Source organism: Carassius gibelio, chromosome B22 (assembly GCF_023724105.1).
Source record: "Carassius gibelio isolate Cgi1373 ecotype wild population from Czech Republic chromosome B22, carGib1.2-hapl.c, whole genome shotgun sequence".
NCBI classification, from domain to species: Eukaryota; Metazoa; Chordata; class Actinopteri; order Cypriniformes; family Cyprinidae; genus Carassius; species Carassius gibelio.
In genome coordinates this window covers 31,904,019-31,931,267 of record NC_068417.1, presented here as the reverse complement: position 1 = coordinate 31,931,267, position 27,249 = coordinate 31,904,019, and the positions used below count along the sequence as shown (strand labels likewise).

The 27,249-nt window shown below is 40.3% G+C and overlaps 1 protein-coding gene across 2 annotated transcripts in view; it reads right to left on the bottom strand.

Moving 5' to 3' along the window:
* The window catches only part of LOC127988240 (zinc finger protein 62 homolog), a 33,475-nt gene extending 7,566 nt beyond the window's left edge, over positions 1 to 25,909 (bottom strand). Inside the window, exons 1-4 of one of the 2 annotated variants that reach the window (XM_052590878.1) lie at positions 25,813 to 25,909; positions 24,816 to 25,011; positions 19,458 to 20,981; positions 5,597 to 6,835 (exon numbers count right to left, since the gene is read on the bottom strand). In XM_052590878.1, the coding sequence (XP_052446838.1) occupies positions 5,597 to 6,835; positions 19,458 to 20,981; positions 24,816 to 24,900 (2,848 nt within the window). In that variant the 5' untranslated portion in view covers positions 24,901 to 25,011; positions 25,813 to 25,909. Of the gene's footprint in view, positions 1 to 5,596; positions 6,836 to 19,457; positions 20,982 to 24,815; positions 25,031 to 25,812 lie in introns of both variants that reach the window. The other variant, XM_052590877.1, reaches the window with a different exon arrangement.
* Positions 25,910 to 27,249: the final 1,340 nt, after the last annotated feature.

The window sequence follows — 27,249 nt, the reverse complement described above, 5'->3', positions numbered from 1 at the left end:
CAGAAAGAAAAAAACTTGTCTGTCATATTAACATGCTTAAACCGTACTTTGAGTGACAGCCAGATTTGTCTAGAGCGAAGTCTGCTGTGTTAATCGTCTCACCTACAGATTCTCTGGTTATTAAAGAGCAGGCGCTGTCCAATGCTGATCTACCTGCTGATGGTGTCCAGTGCTGAACTTTTGCCCTGTCTATTGTTCTCTGATACCTCTGACAGTGCCGCTGTCCAGAAACACTCTGGAGGACGATGTTGATTTTCCTTCTACAGAGTTGGTGGCGGGAAGGTTGAGAAATTCTGAGATAATTCAAAATCTTGACTCGTTTCTTTCTCACTTGACTGTTATCGAACGCTCTGACGTGATTAATGTAATTCAGACATATGGTAATCTGTTCTCTGACGTTCCTTCTCGTACTTTGCTGGTAGAACATGATATTGATGTTGGCGATTCAATGCCTATAAAACCGCATGCATTTAGGGTGAATCCTGAGAAGCGAGCTCAGTTGCAAAAATAAATTACCTTCATGCTTGAAAATAACATCGCTGAGCCAAGTTTTAGCCCTTGGAGCTCACCCTGTTTGTTGGGTTTTTGTACCGACTTTCAACGCATTAACTCTGTCACGAAACCAGATATTTACCCACTGCCTCATATGAAGGATTGTGTGGATCGTGTTGGAAATGCTGCTGTCGTCACTAAAATCAATCTTTTGAAAGGTTACTGACAGGTGCCTCTGTCAGATTGCGCAAAAGAAATCTCTGCGTTTGTAACACAGGATCATTTCCTGCATTACACTGTAATGGCTTTTGTTCTATGATACACACCGGCAACTTTTCAAAGGTTAGTAAATTGTGTTATTGACGGTATGCACAACATTGAAGCATATCTGGATGACTTGGTTATTTACAGTGTGTCCTGGTCAGAACATGTTAAACAACTTTATTGTACTTTTCAGCTATCTGTCTGATGCTAATCTTACAGTCAATCTAGCGAAATCCGAGTTCGGACGAGCTACGGTGACATATCTGGGAAAGATTGTTGGGGGGCGGTCAATATCGGCCTGTCGAGTCTAAGGTGGAGGCTATTACTTATTTTTCTGTGCCCACTACGCACCGTGAGTTGCGTCGATTTTTGGGCATGGTTGGGTATAACGGGATTTTTTGTGTACATTTTTCCGTTGTCGCCTCTCCCTTAACCGATCTTTCTCAGTCCAAAAGTACCATTTAAATGGACAGAACCATGTCAAATGAGTTTTGAAAAGATTAAAGCACTTCTGATCAATTCTCCCATTCTTTTTGCTCCTGATTCCTCTTCTCCGTTCTTGCTTGCTGTTGACGCAAGTGACACAGGTGCTGGAGCTGTACTCCAACGAGATCAGACTGGTGTTGAGCATCCCGTTTTTTTTTTCACAAAAATGTAATAAACATCAGCAACGTTACTCCACCTTGCTCTCCAACATTTTGATGTCTATCTGGCAGTGTTAATTTTGACACAAAATTTTAATTTAGTTTTAGTCTTAGTCTTTTGACTATAATTCTTTTTAGTTTTAGTCAAGTTTTAGTCATCTGATTTGTTTTAATTTTAGTCTTATTTTAGTCGACTAAAATTGCTTGGTATTTTAGTCGACTAAAATAAGACTAAAATCAATAACAGATTTACTAGACATTTTTTTTACAGCTGGTATAGGAAACAAACTTAACCAAAATATATAAAACACAAATTCAACTTTATTTCAACACAACTGTGTCTTTATTTCGATTCAAAAGCTTTTATGCAGCAACAAACACTGTCATGATAATGTAAACAATAACTAGCTGCCAATTGACCATCAATAAAAGAAAAATAAAGTAAGGTCCAGGACCTTAAAGCTTACAGCTGAGCTGAACAAGGAGTGCATACATTTAAAGTAAATATTTAATAAGTTGGGTGGATAAAAAAAGTAACAAGATTTTATAAGGTATTCATTTGTCTAGCAATATTGTATGTTTTAAATACTACAATATTGCTAGATTAGTATGTATAATGATAGGATGTGAACATTCACGTTTCACATGACTAATATAGAAATATTTGTGATATTGTCAACAAGTAGAACATTATAAAATATACTAAACATTAGTATTAATCAAATGTATGTATCATAATATTACGTATTAGTATTGTGCTTTCATCTAACTTGAAGAAGGGGCTATTTTACAGTACTTTTCAGTTCGTAATATTTAATGCTACAACATCTACGCACTGCAGTCTTCCAATTTTGCTTAGCTCAATAAACAAAAGAACATCGTTGTGAAATTACATTTGAGAAAATGTCGGGTTGGCTCGTCTGTAAATGTCTTTTCAAATTGGTTGCGTTGCCACGAATGAGCGCTCTGCATGCTTTACACTTCGTTTTGTTTTGTTCGTCGTCAAACGTGAAGTGAGCTGTGGACATTTTGTCGCTCTTTTAGACATCACCTCTTCGAATGCTGACTTCCCGGGAGCTCATTTAAAAACTGAAAACCTTCGCTTCACGTCTCAATAAGTCAGGCTCGGATTGGTTCTCTTCTCTCATGCAGTCTCGCCTATTCCGTTTTGCTGGTTCATTTGTTCATTCCTCGCATCTCTCCCGTCTGCTGATTTGATTTTCGTCACAGTCTATTTTCGTCTCGTCCTTTATTCGTTGACGATAATGTCAATCAATTTAGTCATAGTTTTAGTCTCCATCAATGCCTTCTTTTTTAGTTTTCGTTTCATTTTCGTCCGCAAAAATATATTCGTGACGAAAATAATGACGAAAATATTTAGTCAACGAAATTAACACTGCTATCTGGGTTCTGTTTCGTATCCGTTGATTATTTACACAGATCATAACCCATTAGTCTTCCTGCCCCAAATGAAAAACCATAACCAACATCTGATGCATTGTTTTTACAGATGTTTGAACTAGATATTCAATACATTCGTGGTAAAGATAATGTCATTGCTGACGCTTTATCATGTGTCTAATAGGAATAAATTGTTTTTTCCCCCTTTCTGTTAAAAAGAGAGGGTAAAAGCAAAAAGGAAACGGGTAAGAAAGATTGTTTCTACAATTTATTCACTTAAGGGTGAGGGTGTTATGTGTACCTGTGTGATATTTATTTTTGAGTTCATAGGTGACGTTGGGGTGGGGGATTCTTATGGAAGAATCATGTGATGTCATTGGGGATACCGGATAAAAGACTCAGAGACGGCAATGGTGTCTCTCTCTTTCGCTGTTGCTCCGCTTCCCATTCTCCAGCGTCTCTCATCGCCTCTTGGAGGCGGTTTTGTTTGTTTTATGTCAAGCTAAGGTTTAACGTATAAATTTGTGCTTTGATATTTGGTATATTTCTTACTTCTCAGTAGCAGGTAGTGTATGTATTTATTTATTAGTTCAAGTTTGTTTATTTAGTAAGAACCGAGCGAGGGAAGCAGATGTCCGGAAGACTCAACTGTTTTTATTTTTATTTTGGTAGTCGGGTAAAAACTTTATTCCTATAACAGGTGTAGTTAGGGGTCTGTTTTCTTAGCTTCCCTACCTGTGAACTGATTGCTTTCTTGATCATCCATTAGATTGTTTTTTCTTATAAATATTATTTGTGAATGTTTGATTTTAATTATGTAAATTAATTAAATAGAGACGTATTGGAACTCACATCAGGGGTTGTGATTCTTTTTTATATGTTCGGCCTGTGTCCTTTGAATTGACGTGCCTTGAAATGATTATGGGCCATAACAACCACAGTTGCCATAATCAGAGCTTACTATTTGTAAATAAATAATTCCTGGATTCAAAACAGCAATTAATAGGCGCTGTGACCAACATTGACCATACGTTTTCCCGGAGCATTCACTGATGTCACTAAACGGTGACGCCGAGTTTCTGCATGGACCTGACTAGGGCACAGGTTCTCAAGCCCTGGGACAAAATGGGATGCTGTAAAGAAAATGTATAGCCTATGTTAGTAATAGGCCTAACAAAAAAATAATTTTTTTTCATAATTTTTTTTATTTGTCAAATAAACTTATATCCATAAGTTCATGAAAAGAAAATGATGACAATGCGCATTCGGTTTGTTTGCTTTATTTTACCAGTGCACAAATATTCAGTTTTCATTGTGAGTGAGCATAAATGAAATAACGCTTTTAAAGAAAATATTTTCCGTACTTAAGCGCCATCTGCTGTCAGAGAGTGAATGTGCTTTCATTAAGCATGTCTCCCGTTCCCCATGTGCTTAAGCGTGCTTGTTTTTTTATCAGAGTGCACACGTGTCTTTCAAGCAGCATACAGCAGTGTTGTGCATTTTGACTTGTTGATGGGAAAAGTATTCTTAAAATGCATCCCAAATTCTGAATAATTTGTAATGTATAATTTTTTACGGTATTTAGAAGGGCCCACGATAACAATATCGTGATAAATTTTAGTTGTCTCCAAAATCAACCCCATACCCTGAAATAGTGCATTATTTGAGTGGACAGCAATTTTCAGTGGTGTTCGAAACCATCGTGGACATTCTCGAGTGCACTCAATCAATCCCACAATGCACCACAATACCGAGTGTACAACCGATGTAGCCTCAACGTCTAGACAATACCCATAGTTCACCTTGATGCACATGCTGTTTTTAGCTGTCATAAAAGCAAGAGAAAAGGCACGCACTGACTGAATGTTTTCTTTGCCTAGCCTGAGTTTTTGCCCTTGGATTGTTCTCTGGTTTTTTATCTTTTGATGCCTTCCCTGACCTTCGCATGCTCGTGGATTACTCTTTTGTCCTGTCCTTTATGCTACTGTTTGCTGGACTTTTTTTTGGCCCTGCCTGTATGACAACGTTTTTTAATAACTGTCTGCACATGGATGTCCAACGCCGATGTCATGCACTTCTGTTACAATTGTATACGTGTACATTTTAAAATTACGAGTGTTTAAGTGTCTGTTGAAACTTCACATAGTGAAAGTCTAGATTGACTGCAGCTTAAACTGGTTTTAAATTAAGAATATTTAGCATTAGCTGTGTCCTTCAGGTTTCACTCAATAATTTTCCTCATTTTAATAAATGGGGCATTTCTTAACATTTTGACATCATTTGGTTTCTTTTCTTCAGCATTAGGCAGGACAAGAAACTAATCTCAATCCATTTTTACAAAAATAGTATTTGCAGTACTGACTGCATTCAACAACCCTGTTACCAAAGTTACTGTAAGAAACAATCTCTTAACTATGAATAACTCCTATAATTTATTACAAACACAACTTGATCAGTAACTTTAAATAAGCTTTTGCAAACAACCCTTTCAGCCATTCTGTAAAGTTAATTTACTTGTTGCATTTTTGTCGACTGTTTATTGGCAAAAAATTATATTGACAAATATCCAGATAAATTATGTTGATATATATGTTTGGTCAAAATTATGCAAATACAATATAAAATGAAAGAGCTAAAATTACATTCAGATTGATCTTTGACAATCAAAATGAAATTTTTTCAAACCTTCCTAATTGATCATTTGTTGAAAACCTAAATATGAAAAACTGCTTGAAGCTTTATAACAATGTTCTTCAGCATCATAAATGAATGAAAAATGAAGAATAAACACCAACCTCTCTGTTCTTCCATGTGTTTCATTCTGCTTGGTTCTGGATCACTCATGTTCTCACTTTCCTCTTTAATGAATTCAGTCCTTGCTAATTTTTCTTCTTCCTGATGGTTTGATTCTTGTTTGCACTTGTAAACTGAAGGAGAAATTCCAACATTTATTGGTGCTCCAAGACTTTGTTTGTGTGTAAAACTCTTCTCCTTAGTATGAACTGTCAGGTGTTTCTTCAGGGCTGATGAAGCAAGAAATGTTTTGCCGCATTGATCACATGCATGTGGCTTTTCTCCACTGTGGATTTTCATGTGTCCTTTAAGGTTTGATAAACATGTAAAACTCTTTCCACACTGATCACATGTGTACGGCTTCTCTCCCGTGTGGATCCTCATGTGAACTCTAAAACTTAGTTTGCGTGTGAAACTCTTCCCGCACTGATCACATGTGTATGGCATCTCTCCAGTGTGGATCCACTCATGTCTTTGCAGATCTACTGACCAACGAAATATCTTGTCACAGTGTGAACACTTGTAAGGTTTTTCTCCAGTGTGAATCCTCTGGTGCCGTTTTAAAACATTCACTGAAGCAAAAGTCTTCCCACATGCAAAGCACACATAATCTTTCACAGCTTCATGTAATTTCTGATGGGATTTTAAACCCTCCAGCTGTGAAAAACTCTTTCCACATGAAGAACATGAATGTGGCTTCTCCTTCATATGAACTGTCAGGTGTGTCTTCAGTTGTGATGCTCTAAGAAATGTTTTACCGCACTGATCACACGTGAAGGGCTTTTCTCCAGTGTGGATCTTTATGTGTCTTTTATAGTTTGATGAATTTATGAAACTCTTTCCACACTGATCACAAGTGAACGGCTTCTCTCCAGTATGAACTCTCATGTGAAACACAAGACTTCGACTGTAAGGGAAACTCTTTCCACATTTATCACATGCATATGGTCTCTCTCCATTATGAACTCTCATGTGAATCTTAAGACTTTGTTTGTATGGGAAACTCTTTCCACATTGATCACACGTGTGTGGCTTTTCTCCCGTGTGGATTCTCATGTGAATCTCAAGAGCGTTTTTGTATCTGAAACTTGTTCCACACTGAGTGCAGGTGAAAGATTTCTCAGGTCTTCTTTTCTTAAATTTAGTTTCAGTTTTTGGGTGACACAGAGGTTTCTCTTCAGGTTTAACACGAGGTTTCTCCTCCACTTCATTCAGTTCTTCACTCTTCTCTTCCATCGGGTCTGAAATTAAATATATATATTTTTAATTTTCAGTAAATTCAAAAACAGGATTATGAATTGTAATTGTTTGATCTCATGTGACAATGTACGGTCCCTGAATATCATGATGTGACCGCTATGGCACTAGAGTGTAATGCAGCCGTCCCGAATGCTTTTCCAGTAGAAGAAAAGCATAGAGCAAATTATGATGGCGTGCAAATGAATACAAACTAGGAAGATGTGGGAAAGTTTCACAAAACTTAAAACCTAGAGGAAATTCCATTTCTCACATATTCCGTGGGAGCTAACTAACTAGCTGTAAATCTTTATTAGAGAATACAAAAATAGTAACAACAACAACCATAATAATTCAATTACAGTAATGTGACCACTCTGCTTTAGAGCTGTAATCGGGCCTTAAAAGTTAGGCCCAACAGGACCCGAGCCTGACAGGTTGCGGCCCGAGCCCGACTAGTACATTTTGACTGACAGCTTTTTTAAAGCCCAAAACCGTTTACAGCCCGACATTATTCAAATGTGTGCACGCACACAGCTCTTTTGCCTTTAGTCAAGAATGAGTCATTTATAGGGATGTAACGATATCAAAATCTCACGGTACGATACAATTTCGATATTGACCTCACGTTACGATATTTATTGCGATATTGTGTAAAAGCTCACGGTACTGTTAAATAGCTCACGATAGTGTTTGTGATGATAATAGCGAAAAAATACTGACATTTATTCTGCTTTTGCCAGTCAACAGGTAATTTATTGTTGTATTTATGGATCCATGACAACATAAAACGCTGATCACATAGTGGTTTTAAATTTCAAGTTGTAGTCAGGAACATCAATATTCTGTATAGTAATATTTGGTTGCATAACTGATTCTTCTGTGCAATGTTCAAGTTAAGAAGCAACTAGAACAATTGTAAACAATAGGGAATTCCCTTAAAGTGCAAACAAAGATCAAGATAAGTCAGGTTTAAATGTGCAAGGCAAATAAAATCAGCCTTTTAAAACTGGTATTTAGGAACATAACTTAAACTTAAATAAAATAGTCAGTCAAAAAGCCTTTTAAAAACACACTGACCTATCATTTAGCTTATGTTCAAGTTTTTCATCAGAAAGATCAAAATATCTACATTGCAAGGGAGAAGAAAAAAAACAGTAAAAACAGTCTGGCAAAAAGCCTTCAGAAAAACACTGAACTATCCTTTAGCTAATGTTCAAGTTTTTCTTTAGAAACTTTCTTTTCCGCTACAAACTCCCGAACTGATTAAAATGATTCACGAACCCGCTTTGGACTCCCGAACTGACTCAAATGATTCACGATCCCACTCCGAACTCCCGAACTGATTCAAATGATTTGCGAATCCGCTACGAACTCCCGAACTGATTCAAATGATTTGTGATCCCCAAACTGACTCATGTTGCTTGTGTTTCCTGTGTTGTATCGCAGTTTACTGTGGCAGTGCTTGCACATAGTCCATTGTCTGTACACAACCTTCTCTCCTTTTGCGTTTTTTGACCCGGCGAAACCAAAATGTTTCCAGACATCTGATTTAAAAGCTGCAGGGGCTGGCACAATCTCAACTTCGGTTTTGTTGTTTTCATCCAGTATCGCTGTCGACCATGCTGGCTTGCTGTGAGCTTGTGTGGACAGCGTGCAATCCTATTGGCTTAACAACGGTTGCTGTGACGACGCAGCGCAAAGGATCATGGTATATGTAGTTAACAATGATTTGTTCCGCGGGACTGTGTTTATTCCTCTTGCTTTTTGGCGGAGACCTGTCCTTTTAATATTGTAACCCAACCACGACGATATCGAGACACGTTTACTACCGCGATAGCGCGATATCGTCAATATCGTTACATCCCTAGTCATTTATACATGTTTTTACATAATTTGTACATAACTAACGTAGACTAGACCACTTGGAAGTTGGAATAAAGATATAAAATAAGTCCTCTGTGACATCGTAACATCTCAGCATTCTAGACATAGGCTCATTTAACATATAAATAGACCAACACACCAATAAAAACGAGTCTTTTAACAAATTAAATTCAGATAAATTTTAAATTAAGATGGGTGCTTGGCAATAACGAAATTAAGATAAAGGCTCTGCCAGATTTGCTTCACACTAGCAGCTGGCATTTAATAAAAGAATAATGGCAACATTAGCATAAATACTCTGTCCACATTATGCATTTAAAACTAAGTATTAAAGGCTTTTATTGGCAAAAATATATAATGAGTCAATATTTACAGTGTTCGCCCTTGTTCTACATAACCTCTGGAATTCGCTCTGGCATGCTGGATATTAGCTCCTGGGCCAAATCCTGACTGATGGCGATCCATTCCTTATTCCTTATCAACTGCCTTATTAGTTGAATCCAATTTATGGGCTTCTGCTTGTCCACTCACCCTTTGAGGACTGACCACAAGTTCTCTATGAGATTGAGGATTGAGATCCGGGGAGTTGCCTGGCCACAGAACCAAAATTTTAATGTAATTATCTTCAAGCCACTTCTTTTTCGTTCTTGCTTTGTGATACGGTGCTCCATCATGCTGGAAAATCCACTGATCATCACCAAATTCAATGGTAGCGTTCACCTTTTCTTCTCCGAATAATAAATTTTCTAGATTATCCAAACAGTCAGATGGGAGCTTCATCAGAGAAAATAATCCCGACAAACGATTTTCAAAGGCGAATTGGAATTTTCAAATGTTGCCGATTTTTGACTGATAGTCTAATAATATGTTTTCATTGTGGGGCAAAATATATTACCAAGAGTCAAGTCAGACTTCTGACAGTCATAATTACATTAATACACATGGAAAAAGGGGTAACGGACACCTCGCAGATATAAATGGGGTAAATAATGTTTTACATTTGTCATCGATGACGTCGACGCAAAAAATACGTAGACGCAAAATATGCGCATCGATTCGTTGACCTGTTTTTATCTCTCTAAAAATCTATGCAAAACGTTTACCTTATGTGCGCTGAATATACGCGATGGCTGGATCAACATTCTGACCAACGTTATATAACCAATCCAGGTTTTTTCTGCATTGATCTTTTTTTCTGGTGGCTGTCAAAGCCTTATTTGATCGGTGAGTGATGTAGAATAGAATGACTGTTGCGCCTGACAGGGCGCATATGAGAGAGAGCCCCGGCTGCCCACGCACTCACAGTCTTCAAACAACACGAGCGCTTCTTGCTCTCTCTCTCCCATGTGCATATTAATCAAAATCATTAAAAACGATAGTTTCACACGCGCTCGCGCACTCAGTTTTCAAACTACACTAGCGATGTCTTGCTCGCGCTCTCTCTCTCTCTCCCTCGTGCATATTAACCAAAATCATTAGACACGATAGAAAAAGGGCGGAACGCCAAAGTTTCACGTGGAGCATTCAGAGATTTTTTTTTTTCCTCCATGACAGGTTGCTGGCTCCCACTGTTATTTTTTTTATTTTTTATTTTTTGGAAAAACACTCTTCTGTATTAGCTTAAAGCCCTCAAGTTTACATTGGTTACTGTATTCTTTCAATTGCTCAAAACAAGTATTTTGGGTGGCCTTTTTTATTGAATGCTAGACATCAAGTTGTTTTTATTTACATCTGAAATAAGTACTTTTTTTCAGTAAGCTAGGCCCTATGTGTTCAGTAAGCTTGTTTCAGTAAGCTATGTGTTTTCAAGGCTTCAAGGTTTTATTGAATGCTATCTCTATACAAGTGCAAAGTAATGCATTCTTAGTCCAACTTTTATTTTGTAATTTTAAGAGCAATAAACATATTGCAATGTTGCAATGTTTCGATAATGCATCGAAAAAATAATCGCTAGATTAATCGTTTAAAAAATAATCGTTTAACCCAGCCCTAACTGCCACCAAGATGCTCCTCTGTCAGTCACAAGTTATGGAAAGTGAAACTTAACTTAAATCTATGGGGTGGTTGGATTTATTCATGCAGTTAAAATATTTATTCGAAGCTGCTTTCTTTTCAGATTCTTATTCACAGCATTACCTTAATATGCTGTATATTAACTTATTGGGAGAAAACCAGTAGTTCTATGTAAAATCAGACATTTGAGCACCCCCATATGGCCAAAATGGCACGATCATAACACCCCGAGCAAATATTAGACTGTGAGATTATTAGCGAATCGGGCTTTGGGACATCCTGAAGATTTCTTCACTGCAGCTGAACCTCTCTCCTTGAAGTTCTTGATGATCCGATAAATGGTTCTTTCAGGTGCAATATTCTTTGTAGAAATTTCTTCGCATGTGAGGCTATTTTGATGCAAAGAGATGATAACTGTATGTGTTTCTTTGGAGGTAACCATTGTGTTACAAACACGCCAGGTTCCACCTCCACACAATCACAGCGCACACCCTCACCTGAGTACTGAACCATCACCACCTGATCCTCATCACCAGTCATCCACCACAGCACCATAAAAGCCACACACACGCACACAGTCATTGTCCGGTCACGTTCGCGACAAGATCATTCATCTGCACTAACTATAAGGACTAACTCCTCTTTACCTTCTCTCCAAGGATTTTCTCCGAATTCTACTCCTCCTCCTTCTTCTCTCTAAGGATTGCTCCCGAAGACTCCTCCAAGACCTCATGGTGCGTGTGTGTGTGCGTTCACCTCCATCCCGGCACGGATCCCAATCCCTCATCCACTCCTCACTACCTGCTCCTCTGCTTGTGTCTTTAAATAAACATCTTACTCATCTGTTACTCCTCTGTCTCCGAGTGATCCGTAACAGATGACCGGAAAAGCACAGAGAGACACAAGCATGAGCCTCATGGACCCCTTCCAGGAACTGGTTGATGCACCCCGCCGAACACTCATGTCAGCACCCGCATCACCACCACCAGCGAGCACTTCCGCAAACCCCATCATCCCTCCTTCACCTGCCCTGCACGCCAGTCCCATGGCCCAGCCAGCACCCTACTCTGGTTTGGCGGAGGAATGCAGCGGTTTTCTTCTTCAGTGTTCACTGGTCCTGGAGATGCAACCGCTCTCATATCCCACGGACCGATCTAAGGTAGCATTTATCATTTCACAGTTACAAGGCAAGGCATTGCAGTGGGCAGACTCTCTCTGGACCCAGAATAACCCTGTAACCCAGTCATATTCTAGCTTCATCGAACACTTCCGGGAAGTATTCAGCAAACCGGCCTGGGACTCATCGATCGGTGAGAGACTCTATAACTTAAAACAAGGAACTATGTCTGTCAATGATTATGCCTTGCAGTTCAGGACTCTGGCGGCCTCCAGTGGGTGGAACGAACAGGCCCTGCTCACTACCTGTCGTCAAGGACTAGATCCCAGAGTGCGGTTGCATCTCGCCACATACGAGGATACCATCGGCCTTGAGCGATTCATCCAACTGTCCATCCGCTTCGCTACTCGTATGCAGTCATGCTTAGAAGAGCACCAGGGCCAGGCGCATCTACACCGCTCTGCCGACCAGAGAACGTCAGCTCCCCAGAACCAACCAACGAGCTCATTCTCGTGGAATCCTACCGCCTCACTCCGGTGGAGTGTCATAGACGGCTGGCCCAGAATCTCTGTCTGAACTGTGCAGCTTCGGGGCATACCATAGCTGGGTGCCCCGTTCGTCCTCCTCGTCCCATGGTGAGTGCCATCCTTCCTTCACGATCTCAGATGAAACCACTCACCACTGTTGTGACACTTACTGCGGCTGATGTCTCTCTTCCAGTTTCGCCCTCCTCGATTCTGGGTCAGCCGGCAACTTCATCTCCGGCGCCCTCTGCCGTCAGCTTAGGCTCCCAACCACGGCCACGCCGGCCGCTTACCAAATCCACACAATCACCGGCAGGCCGCTAAGTAAGAAATATGTACGCCACTGCGTGGGCCCTATCTCTCTTCAAACTGGACTCCTTCACCACGAGGATATCCATCTGCTGGTTCTGGAGGATTCCACCGCTGACGTCATCCTAGGGTGCCCATGGCTGGAGCAGCACCACCCTGTCATCTCCTGGAGGACCGGAGAAATCCTGAAGTGGGGCGAAGCTTGCTTTCAATCATGTATCTCCGGCTGTCCTGTTCCAGTGGAACGTCCCCCTGAACCACTACCAGTCCACTCCACATCCATTGAAAGCCCTGTCAAGAATCAATCTATCTCCATTCCCAAGTGCTACGCCCCCTTCAGCGATGTTTTCTGCCCGAAGCGGGCCTCCAAGCTGCCTCCACACCGGCCATGGGACTGTGCCATAGATCTGCTGCCGGGTGAACCAGTGCCAAAGGGACGGATCTATCCCTTATCTGTCCCCGAGGAGAAGGCTATGGAGGAATACATCAGGGAGGCGCTTGCTCAAGGTTACATACGCCCATCTACCTCCCCTGCTGCTTCCAGGTTCTTCTTTGTGGCCAAGAAGGATGGAGGGTTACGGCCATGTATTGATTACAGAGCTCTCAACAAAATAACTCAGAAGTTTCGTTATCCTCTTCCCCTCGTCCCAGCGGCCCTGGAACATCTCCGTGGTGCCACTGTGTTCACCAAGTTGGACCTCCGCAGCGCATATAACCTCATCCGGATACGTGAGGGGGACGAGTGGAAGACCGCCTTCATCACCCCTACTGGCCACTATGAATATTGTGTAATGCCGTATGGACTTGTTAACGCCCCCTCCGTATTCCAGGACTTCATACATGAGGTGCTCCGGGAGTTCCTCCATCAGTTCGTCCTAGTCTACATCGATGACATCTTGATTTACTCCCGGAGCCAGGCAGAACATCAACGCCACGTTGCGGAGGTCCTGCAACGCCTGAGGGACTACCAACTCTACCTCAAAGCAGAGAAGTGTACATTCCATCAACCCTCAGTGCAGTTCCTTGGATACACCATCAACCGCAGTGGCATCCGGATGGACGAGGGGAAGGTAAGCGCCGTCAGGGACTGGCCCATTCCTAGCACCATAAAGGAGCTGCAGCGATTCCTTGGCTTCGCCAACTTCTATAGATGATTCATTAAGAACTTTAGTACCATCACCAGTCCGCTTACCAACCTCCTTCGCCAGAAGCCCAAGTCCCTGTCATGGACTCCTGCCACCACCGAAGCCTTCCAAACGCTGAAGCAGGCTTTCACGACCACCCCACTCCTCGTGCATCCAGATCCAGAATTACCATTGGTCGTGGAAGTGGACGCCTCTACCACGGAGTGGGAGCAGTCTTATCCCAGCAGCAGGGCTGTCCAGATGTTATGCACCCGAAGAGAAGTCGGAAGACCCCGAACCCATCCTTCCGGACAAGGTCATAGTCGCCTGGTCTGCTCCTGGTCTGCAGAAACTCTCCCTCCAGCCGAGGCCCACAACAACACTCCGCCGGGTTGCCCACCAGGTCTCCGATATATCCCTAGGACACAGCGCACTCCTCTCATTTACTCCACCCATACATCACCTGGCACTGGTCACCCGGGGGTCAATGGAACCCTCTCGTTGCTACGGGAACGCTTCTGGTGGCCCAACATGGCCTCGTATGTCAGAAGGTACGTGAGTGGATGTACCAGCTGTGCCATGTCTAAAAGTCCTCGCCATCTATCATCTGGCAAACTTCATCCTCTGCCCGTTCCCAACCGCCCGTGGTCACACCTAGGGGTGGATTTCATAACGGACCTTCCACCTTCCGATAACTATACCTGTATTCTGATAATTGTGGATAGATTTTCTAAAGCTTGTCATCTTCTTCCTCTGAAGGGTCTCCCCACTGCCATGGAAACGGCAGAACTGATGTTTAACCATGTCTTTAGGTACTTCGGCATTCCAGAGGACATAGTGTCGGATCGGGGCCCCCAGTTCATCTCCAGGGTATGGAGAGCGTTTCACTCCCTCCTAGGTGTGGCCATCAGCCTGTCCTCCGGCTACCACCCACAGTCCAACGGGCAGACGGAAAGAAAGGTCTAGGAGATCGGACGCTTTCTCCGTACCTTCTGTCATGGCCACCAGAACTCCTGGAACCAACTCCTGGGGTGGGCCGAGTACGCACAGAACTCCCTCCGTCAACCCACCACCGGCCTCACACTCTTCCAGTGCGTACTCGGCTACCAACCACCTCTATTCCCCTGGTCTGGAGAACCCTCTGATGTTCCCGCGGTAGACTATTGGTTCCGGGAGAGTGAGAGGGTCTGGGACGCGGCCCATCACCAACTGCAACGGGCGCTCCGTAGACGCAGGACGACGGCCGACCTTCGCCGTTCCGAGGCCCCCCAGTACCAACCCGGTCAGAAGGTCTGGCTGTCTACCCGGGACATCCGCCTGCGTCTGCCCTGCCGCAAGCTCAGTCCCAGATTCATTGGCCCATTCACCATCACCCAGCAGATCAATCCGGTCACCTACAAGCTTCAACTCCCCCGAGTATCGGATTCACCCAACCTTCCATGTATCACTCCTTAAACCTCACCATCCTCCTGTTCTTCCCTCCACAGAACCTGGCGAGACGGAAGCCCCCCTCCTCTCCTCCTACATGACGGTGCAGCCTACTCTGTCAAGGACATCCTGGACTCCCGGCGGCGTGGTGGTCAGCTGGAATACTTAGAGGACTGGGAAGGATACGGTCCAGAAGAACGTTCCTAGGTCCCACGCAACGACATCGTGGACCCCACCTTGCTGGATTACCTTCCACTCCATGCACCCCAACCGACCTGCTCCCAGAGGAAGAGGACGCCCACCACGTCGTCAGGGTCCCCGGCCCTCAGGAGCGGGCCCTGGGGAGGGTGGTACTGTTACAAACACGCCAGGTTCCACCTCCACACAATCACAGCGCACACTCTCACCTGAGTACTGAACCATCACCACCTGATCCTCATCACCAGTCATCCACCACAGCACCATAAAAGCCACACACACGCACACAGTCATTGTCCGGTCACGTTCGCGACAAGATCACTCATCTGTGCCAACTATAAGGACTATCTCCTCTTTACCTTCTCTCCAAGGATATTCTCCGAAGTCTACTCCTCCTTCTTCTTCTCTCTAAGGATTGCTCCCGAAGACTCCTCCAAGACCTCACGGTGCGTGTGTGTGTGCGTTCACCTCCATCCCGGCATGGATCCCAATCCCTCATCCACTCCTCACTACCTGCTCCTCTGCTTGTGTCTTTAAATAAACATCTTACTCATCTGTTACTCCTCTGTCTCCGAGTGATCCGTAACACATTGCTAACAAAAACACAATAATTGGGAGTGCTTCTCCCCTCCTTTTACAGCAATCAGTCTGCTCTCAAATTCTAATTAGTATGATAGTGATTTCACCTGTCTAGTACCCATTCACACTTTAACATGTTCTGCTGCTGATATGATTAATCAATTAATGTTAGCTGGTCATATTGTGTCAGGATCAAAAAACTGTGAAATTTGTTTTACTGTGAAAAGTTTCTTTTTTGGCCAATGAAGCTTTTAGCAATTAATTAAATCATTTTTCATGAGCCTAGCATATTTTTTCAATTGTTTTAAATGGGAGTGCTGAGCACTCGGGCTTTTTTTTCTATACTACACAACACAGTACTCCTTGAACTGTCTTCTGTCCAACTTCAGTTCTTAGACCAAGGAATGGTACTCATCAAGATGCCCTCAAAATCTCATGAACCCACACAGACCGGTGCCTCAATGCTCGCAGATGTGTATTTTCAACAGAGCACCTAGTGTTTTCAGCTGGCTAAAAACGTTTTGGTCAACACAGGGCCTTAATGCTGCTGCGAGGAGATTTGTTTACATTCAAACAATTTTTTTTTGTCTGTAATGGAGCTGATTATATATATTTTTTCTTCTGTGAACAATAGGATTAAACAATGCTTAAAGATAATTTCTGTGTGATTTCTTTTTAAGTTGGCAGAATCAGAAAACTTAAAGAGAATGACTTGTTTTGTTGGCTGAAATTTCATTAAAACAACTTTTTCAAAAGCTTAAGTGATTTTCTTATATTTATTAGTTCAACTGTATAACTCAATGTTTTAACTGACTACAAAAGTGGAAAAATCATTCAAAACTTATTGATTTGTGGTTGGAATGATTGATTAGTCGTTTAATCGCTCTATTTATCGTCAGAATAAAATAATAATTTGTTGCAGCCCTAAAGATGTGTGACTTATAGAAGGTCAATTAGTCACAGTGTGACCTCTTAACCAAATTAAAAGGCAGCAAACTTTTGCAGTCCAGTGGAGTAGATTGTGGTCATGAATCCGGTCCCTGACACTCTTTCCACTCCCACCAGAGAGCTCTATAAACATTTAGACTGGACTCATTTCCCATAAACCCTGTGCCTAGGAACTAATCACTTACACACCTGTTTCTAATCAATCATACTTTTTAAGCTGCACTCATATGGTGCTTTTCCACTGTGTGATATGACTCGGCTCACGTTTCCACTGCAGTTTAGTACCACTTTAAGTGGGCGGAATTATACATGTTGAGGCCAAGAGCTGAGTGACTTCCAGAAAAACTTTTTCATTCTGTGCTGCCCCATCAAGCTCTCATTGGATATGCTCCACGTCTATAAATGAGAGAAATGTCTGAACTTCCTCAACAGACCACAAATCCACCATTTTTTGATAAAAGCATCTGCAAAATGACTAAATGTAATAAGGGTTTTAACGACAATTAATAATTTGTTACATTCAATGCAGTGTTCTTAATTACGACCGTTGTTCAATGATTAATTAAAAAAAAAAAAAAACACCAACACCAATAACTGATTGCACGATAGTCCCACAAAATATTCACGTCTGATACTTGTTGACTTGACAATTGCATTTCTTACAGATTTCTGCTCATTCAAAATCAGATAGGCCTACAGATAAATAAGCACTGTAAGATTACATTTGTTTGAATGGATTATTGCGAGATGTGATTGTGTGTGAATGAGCTGAACCTGTTTAAATCATGGTTTAACCCGAAAATATTCAGTTAAAGGAACAGACAAATTATTTGTTAATATTAACATTTTTAGAAGGTATGTGGATTGCCAACTCTGATGTCATGCCATTCTGTATATTTGTACTAGTGGTGGGCATAGATTAATTTTTTAAATATAGATTAATCACTGCAATCTTGGAATTAATCTAGATTAAAATGGCTCATTTGAATTCTGCCAAAGGTATTCAAAATGTGTGCTACCCAAATAAAGTAATGACAAAGTAAGTCTTTTAGAATATGTTTCTCAAGCCAGGTGGTGCATTAGACCTGGGGCTCATCTCCTGTTTCCAAAATGCATCACAAAGTGCTCAAGAAAGCTGTAAACTAATTCCACATTGCACAAGGTGCAAACAACCTTGTCTGTTTCACACATACTCCGTCTGCAGTGCATATGCGTTGCGCATTTTTTTATGCACCCATGTTAACCGATTCCAGCATTCATGCGGTTGCGGTCCGTCAGTGCGTTCCAGGAGCGGTGTGTCTGCCGCAGTGCAGCGATCGTTCATGTACAGAGTAGCGGACTGCAAACGCGTCCTGTGTGAAAGCACAATGAGTATGAATCCGTGCTGCCTCAGCATCACATACGTAACACACACAGACTACGCACTGCAGATGGATTATATGTGAAACAGGCGTGCATCTTGTCAAGGTTTCCATTGGGAAGCTTCTTAAAAAAGTAAAAAAAAAATTCCCTGAAGCAAACCCAGCGGCATCTTAGCTGCATCCATGTTAGCAGATTCACGTTTGATGTGGTAATTTCACAGTAGGCATACACACAGGTTTGAAGACTCGTTCTCACCCCCTACAGTGCAAATTGGTTAGGCATACATCCACACTAAAATATCAAGGTGAAATTCATCATAGCTCGCCTACTATAGACCCAGCTCTCAACCCAACTTTGAGAATAGATTAACGGCGATATTTTTAATCGCCCGATAAAAGTCTCCCGTTAACGCCGATAACGGCCCACCACTAATTTGTACATTTTAAAATTATTATTTGATAAGTTGAATTTATGTTTTTTAAAAAGATGCCAGAGAGTGTTACGCCATATCACGGGTGTTTCATTGTCTGTTGAAATTTCGCATGGTCTAGATTTGCCGCGGCTTAAACTGGTTTTAAATTAACAATATTTAGCATTAGCTGTGGCCTACATGTTCCACACAATGATTTTCCTAGATTTAATAAATTTCTGAATATTGTGAAATCATTTGGGCTCTTTTCTACAGCATGAAGGGATGTAAGAAACAAAAATCTCTATAGCTATGAATAACTCCTAATTATTAATTCGAAAATTTTTCAGTAACCATAAATAAGCTTTTGCATAATTTATCATAACAACCCTATCAGCCATTCCGGAAAATTCCTTTAATTGATATTTTTTTTGACCGTTAATTGCGGAAAAAAATATATATTGAGAAATATCCAAATTTTCAGGTCTAATTGATGCAAAACCATAAATACAATATAAAATGAAAGACCTAAAATTACATTCCGATTGATCTGATTTTGACATTCAAAATTAAAGTTTCTCAAAATTCACTTATTGACCATTTGTTGAAAACCATATAAAAGAAATGTTCTACACAGTCCATAGTTTATAATTGTATCTAAATCTGAAAAACAGCTTGAAACTTTATAACAATGTTCTTCAGCGTCATGAATGAAAAATAAACACCAACCTTCTTCCATGTCTTTCATTCTGCAGGGTTCTGGATCACTCATGTTCTCACTTTCCTCTTTAATAAATACAGTCTTTGCAGATTTCTCTTCTTCCTGATGGTTTGATGCTTGTTTGCACTTGTAAACTGATGGGGAAATTCCAGCATCTATTGTTGAAATCACTGATGGTGAGATCCTCATGTGTGCTCTAAGACTTTGTTTGCGTGTAAAGCTCTTCCCACACTGATTACATGTGTGCGGTTTCTCTCCAGTGTGGATCCTCTCATGTCTTTTCATATCTACTGACCAACTAAATCTCTTGTCACAGTGTGAACACTTGTAAGGTTTTTCTCCGGTGTGATACCTCTGGTGCAATTTTAAAAGATTCACCAAAGCAAAAGTCTTCCCACAATGAAAACACACATGATCCCTCACAGGATTATGTAATTTCTGATGGGATTTTAAACTTTGCCTCCATGAAAAACGTTTTCCACATGAAGAACATGAATATGGTTTTTCCTTCATATGAACTGTCAGGTGTTTCTTCAGGGCTGATGAAACAAGAAATGTTTTGCCGCATTGATCACATGCATGTGGCTTTTCTCCAGTGTGAATTTTCATGTGTCCTTTAAGGTTTGTTAAACACGTGAAACACTTTCCACACTGATCACATGTGTACGGCTTCTCTCCCGTGTGGATCCTCATGTGAACTCTAAAACTTAGTTTGCGTGTGAAACTCTTCCCGCACTGATCACATGTGTATGGCATCTCTCCAGTGTGGATCCACTCATGTCTTTGCAGATCTACTGACCAACGAAATATCTTGTCACAGTGTGAACACTTGTAAGGTTTTTCTCCAGTGTGAATCCTCTGGTGCCGTTTTAAAACATTCACTGAAGCAAAAGTCTTCCCACATGCAAAGCACACATTATCTTTCACAGCGTCATGTAATTTCTGATGAGATTTTAAACCCACCAGCTGTGAAAAACTCTTTCCACATGAAGAACATGAATGTGGCTTCTCCTTCATATGAACTGTCAGGTGTGTCTTCAGTTGTGATGCTCTAAGAAATGTTTTACCACATTGATCACACGTGAAGGGCTTTTCTCCAGTGTGGATCTTCATGTGTCGTTTAAAGTTCGATGAATGTATGAAACTCTTTCCACACTGATCACAAGTGAACGGCTTCTCTCCAGTATGAACACTCATGTGAAACACAAGACTTCGACTGTAAGGGAAACTCTTTCCACATTTATCACATGCATATGGTCTCTCTCCAGTATGAACTCTCATGTGAATCTTAAGACTTTGTTTGTATGGGAAACTCTTTCCGCATTGATCACACATGTGTGGCTTTTCTCCCGTGTGGATTCTCATGTGAATCTCAAGAGCGTTTTTGTATCTGAAACTTGTTCCACACTGAGTGCAGGTGAAAGATTTCTCAGGTCTTCTTTTCTTAAATTTAGTTTTAGTTTTCGAGTGACTCAGAGGTTTCTCCTCCACTTCATTCAGTTCTTCACTATTCTCGTTCTCTTCCATCTGGTCTGAAAAAAGAAAAAAACATTTTCAGTAAAACAAAATAATTCAAAAACAGGATTATGAATTGTAAGGACAGAAAAGTGAGCCCTGATGTAAAATCATTTTGATGCAATAATTTTTACACACATATACATACATACATATACACCTAAAGGATTATTAGGAACACCATACTAATACTGTTTATCTATCTATCTGTGTTCCATACTAAAACATGGGTTTATCAATGTTTTTCTATTGTTATTCGTGTATGCCTTTGGACTAAAATGTACTGAGTTGCTTTATGCATTTTTGTGATAAATAAATGGAGCATCACGACACGTGACATCAGGGCGTGACGTGTAATGTACGAGTCGAAAACGTTAGGCACATTAAACTTTCACTGAAGCTAGCGAACGATCTCAGCGTCAGCGCGGAAAGTGAGGAACTGATCTCTGCTTCATTCGGTTTGCACATTTTTTTTGTCGCGAATGTTGATCTTCCTTCAAAAAAGCCGGTAAAAGAGTCGTGCAATAACGTGTCATCACTACAACATAGCTATAGATCTGGCCTTTGTTCACACAGCGCTCGTCCCGGGATTCAACCCGGCAAAGTTACTAGGTGCCCGACCCAGGTTCAATGCCTGAATCAATCCCGGGACGTGTTTGCTTTCACACAGAAGACGACCCGACAATGTTCCGGCAATTTGCCGGGTCCGACGTGCAGTGTGAAAGGGGCTTTAGTGATGCGTGGGTCGTCTCGTAAACCTGTGGGTCAGGTAAAGAAATTGTCACTCTATTTGCTGGGCGGGTTGGGGCGTGTCATTAAAAACAAAACAAAAATATCCATGTATGTTGTAGTGTTTGGCGATATGGTCTTTTTTTTTAAATCATATTAGATCGACGATACACGATATTATCGCACATTGGTGGAGCAAGAGAGAGACTCTTTGTTTTTGTCATACCATAACTATTTAAAATAAAAATACTGTATTTAAACAGCTAGTACATATATAGTTGGATGCAGCCGTCATATCGCGCGTCCTGTGAAAAATTTGCTGCATCTGTGCATGGAAGTTATCAGTCTAAATGTTCTGCAAAATCAGTCAACGGTGAAAATCAATAGTAGATTTAATTTGAAGTCCAACAGTTGAACACTAATATTGGACATAAACAAACATGTTAAATATAAAGTAGGCTATACAAAACAGGTAAGTTGATATATTTGGTGTAAAGTTAAATTGAACTGATCATCGGTCATACAGCACTCCGGATCGCGTGCCCCGTGATGAGACCGACGCACCGCCATAGAAACAAGAATGAGATGCATCCTAACATAACTGTGGTATTCAACTCAGTTAGTGAGTGCTCGTTTAAAATATTACGAACATATAGGCCGTTCAGATTTCTTGGTAAAGTGCAATGAAATACCTTATATCTGCAGATGATGTACGTCTGTTTGTGGATGGAGACTTCACCTGCTACATGCGCTAATCCTCATTTGCGCAGGTGTGTGTGAAATGCGGTGCTGAAGTGAAATAGCTGGGCAGTTTGATAGCTGAATTATAAAAAGCGGGTAAGGAAATGTTGCTTTATTTGCGGGGCAGGCCAAATAATTTCAGAAAAGCAGGACCCGCAGGTTGGAAAAAAATATAGTATAGTCTAGTGATGCGCGGGTCGGGGGTTTTTCCAAACCGCGCAGTAGACTATACTATAATAATAATATATGTATACTGATTCGCACCTCTAATACAAAGTAATAAATTACTGTCACTGTAACTTTTTTTAATCCTAAATCATTGGCAAAATATCGAAGTTGGAGACATTTTTAATCTTTATAAGGATGTCGGCTTCTGTCAAGTTCTTTTTTCAATGCAACTACAATTTAAACTATATTTTTACATTGGGGGTACATGATATATATCGGCCGATGAGTAATGCGCATCTAGTCAGTAAAGCCGGTAATCTAATCAGCAGTAAATACCATCAGGTGTAGGGGTGTCACGATTTCGATTTTAAATCGAAATCGATCTAAATTAAGTCACAGTCTCGCATGTACATGTACTCTGCGCGCAATAAAAGCCCTCGCGTGCGCATGCTCATTTCCCACATCCTCGCACTCGATCATCTCACCTCTGCTCGCACGAACAATTTTATTTTTGTCAGTCGTGGGGCGGGGCTTGCTGTTTTAGTTGTTATCTCAAATGTTATTGGTTATTCCCCTTTTCCTAAAGTCAGTATTCGACGCCTGTTAGAAAATGATTAATAATTCACTTGACTTGACCCATGACTTCATCAGTGGACCAGATACATGCAAGTAATCATTTCTTTTGCTTGTTTAATTTATTTTTGTCTTTAATGTAATTTAATGCATTGTTTATAGAGTAGATCTTTTGTAGATACTTGATTAAATGGAATTCTTCTGATTGCTAGTGATTGCAGTCTTGTAATAAGAGATACACATATTTTACAGACTGTAATGATGCACACACACACACACACACACAATATATATATATATATATTAGGGCCGGGACTTTAACGCGTTAATTGAGATTAATTAATTACACAAAAAATAACGCGTTAACTAAGATTAATTAATTACAGAAAAAAAAAATTCCCGCATTTTTAATAACTTATTTTTGCACCGCGGAATGTTTCTCACTGGATGAGTTTCGGCGGAACGATTATACTGGAGCACCAACTAGCGTTCGCTTCTCATGTCACTGCAGCACATCGAGCCTCAAGTATCACCTCAACGCAAAACATATAGCAGCTAGCGTGGACTTTACACTTTATGTTGAACTATGTATTATTTTGTTGGTGCAACAGTTTATGTTGAACTCTTTATTGTTTTGGCCAAGGTTATTGATAGTTGGACTTAGTATGTTATGGCCTCTGAAGCAACAGAGAGATGTTTTCTAATAGTCAGGGTTTCCAATGTTCTGAATGTAATTGACAGTTTTGTGTTTTACTTAAAAAAAACACTTTACAGAAGGTTCCAGCACCTATAAGCTTCCTGAATTTCTGAAATGTACTATTTCTAAATTGTTTCTAAATATGCTATTGCTACACTTCATGGCAAAAATTGCACTGGTCTGCTAGACTTGGTTGAACAAAAATAAACAATATTTTGTTGCTTAAGCTTATGTATTCAGTCATTAATCAATGGTATACTATAAATCCCTGTGAAACAAATTACTTCTCACTGTTCTCAGGTCAAATATTTATATGCGATTAAAATGCGATTAAAATGCGATTAATTAATTACAAAGCCTCTAATTAATTAGATAAATTTTTTTAATCGAGTCCCGGCCCTAATATATATATAAATCTAAATGAATGACAGTGAAGTGTTTAACAAGTGTTTTATCTTTAATCTTTTAAATAGATACATCGTAATATTTGAAGGTTAGTTTAGTCATTTTTTTTTTGTTTTTGTTTGTTTTGTCATGAACTTGAATGTCATCTTTTGTGAAGAAGACTGCACTTACAAAAGAGAAACTGGATGGCAGTTTTTTTTAAGTTTTCAATTGACTAAAGATATAAGTTATTGTTACATTATGTTGTTAATAAAAGTTTTAAATTTGACAGTGTAATGTGGTACATTGCAAACAAAGGTCAGATATTATATTACATAAAAGTCTAGTTTTAAAAAATGACAATCTGTGCTTTAAAAAGAATTAATGTAAAAATCGAGAATCAAATCGAACCGTGACCTTAGAATCGAAAATGCAATCGAATCGAGGATTTGGAGAATCGTGACACCCCTAATCAGGTGTGTGCGTGATCGATGTTAGCTGACAATATAACTATTGATTTGTGCAGCTGGTGAATGAAGAATGAAGAATAAACACAAACCTCTCTGTTCTTCAATGCGTTTCATTCTGCAGGGTTCTGGATCACTCATGTTCTCATGTTCCTCTTTAATCTTTGCAGATTCCATTTCTTCCTGATGGTTTGATGCTTGTCTGCACTTTTAAACGGATGGGAAAGTTCCAGCATTTGTTGTTGAAATCACTGACCTTGTGATTGTTGTTTCACTGATCATGAATTTCTGTGTGGAAGCAGCAGATCTGCCAAAGTCAACAATCAATCAGGGCAAGTGAAGCTGATGCCCTCCAACTTCTATCTTTGAACTCTGACCATAATCTAAATGTTGTCTATCTGTAAATCATTATATTACTATAGTAAAAATAAGAGCATTGACACAAAGAGCACATCAATTTAAAATGCTAATTAAGTAACATGTCCTATCAATTTTGTTTTATTATGCCCTGGTATTTAATAAGAATATATCTGCATAGAAATATAGAGTTCGGACATGATTCAGAGGTAAAAATAAATAAATAAATTATATAAATACTGTACAGTTTCTTGCACTGACCGATTGTTTTGTGATTTTTTTTTTTTTTTTTTTGTACGTTTTAACCGTGATTCCCTTCCACTGCCATTATAAGGCTGACAGATTGCAATGGTTTGTGTTAAAAATCTCAGTTTGTGTTCTGCTGAAGAAACAAAGCCACCTAACGTTACATCTTGGATGCCCTCGGGGTGAGCAGATAAACATCAAATGTTCAGTTTTGGGAGAACTATCCTTTTAAACACGGCTATGTGCGACTGTGTTAAGTGCTTTTTGAGGAATGCACGTGAAACAATAACGAACGATCATAAAAAGATCGTAGAAAACGCTCGTATGTACTAATATCAATCGTTACAGGGAAAAACGGCCCTGAGTGTTTAAGACGGCAAACACAAAAACACCACTGAACCGAAGAAAACAATATACAAATGAGCTCGTGTATGTTGTTTACACTCTATATAATGCGTTTGAGGGTTGTTTAAATATGAGAAATACCGTGAACTGTCCCCTCTACTCTGCTGTTGTCGTCATCGTCTTGTTCTTTTTCTTTATAATCACGGTTGGCATACATCTTATTGGTGCATTATCGCCCCCTTCTGTGCCGGGGTGTGGATCAGGGAATTCACCATCTATTTCTACTACAAATTGAGGATTAAGGTGAGCAAGACAAAAAAACCAAAAAAAAAAAAAAACCCAAAGAGGAGGCCCATTCCAAAAATACCCCATTACTTAAAAGTACATTTAGCATTTCATTTGGAAATCAAGGACTGGAGTCTGGATGAAGACTGGAGAGGCACAGAATGCAAGCTGCTTGAAGTCCAGTGTGAAGTTTCTGACATCAGTGATAATTTGGGGAACTGTGACATCTGCTGGGTTTGGTCTATTGTGTTTTTTCAAGTCCAGAGTCAATGCAGCCATCTACAGGAGATTTTGGAGCACTTTATGCTCCTATCTGCTGACAAACTTTATGGAAAAGCTGATTTTTGGTTTAAAGAACATGACCTTTTTGTTTTGCAAATCGTTTTGTGATTGATCTTAGGAAATATTCTAATACTTTGAGGTACTGGATTTTTTACTTGTATGAGCTGTAAGCTCCAAACATCCAAATTAAAACAAAAAAGTTTTACAATAGTTTACTTTATATGTAATGAATCTAGAATATATGAATTTTTCACTTTCTGAAAAAAAAAAAAGAAAAAAAAAAGACACGTTTTTATATTTGTGTATATATACAGCAGGTGTGTTCAACTTGAAGCAGGGCTACAGATGGCGGTCAATGAGAGCAGCCGCTTGCAGTTGGGAGTGAAGTTGAAAACAGACTCTCCAGCTCCCGTTTGTGACACTCCAGCTCCCATTTGCCATACTCTGTCACAGATGAAGTGAATGAAATGCAATATTTGTCAAATATACAGACGTTTCAGAAACATTTTTATGAGCAACACTTTTATGAGACACTTTTATATACTGTTTAATACAGTGCCATCTGTTCAAGAATAAAGTTCAACATAAACATATATGATTTATATACCAATAAAGTGGGGGTAATATGCTTCTATCAGTGTGTTTTAATAGATATGACTCAATATAACATTGTGACTACAGTAAAAACAAGTATAAACCTGAAACACACATGATCGCTATCATGCGGTGAATCTGACCAATCGTAAACTCGCTGTGTCATCCTCAGAGCTCCTGCAACCCTCTGGAGACGCTGCGGTCGGCTGAGTCCTGACAGTAGACAACTTGTGCTTTTTGTCAGCTTATTATTGTCATTTCCCTTAGCTAACCACATATCATTTTTCGGGAAATGCTAACAGTCTATCGAGCATTGAAATATTTCCTCCCAGACCTGAGAGGTCACCATGTGTTAGTGCGCACCGACAACACATCAGTGGTCTCTTATATCAATCACCAGGAATGGATGCAAATACT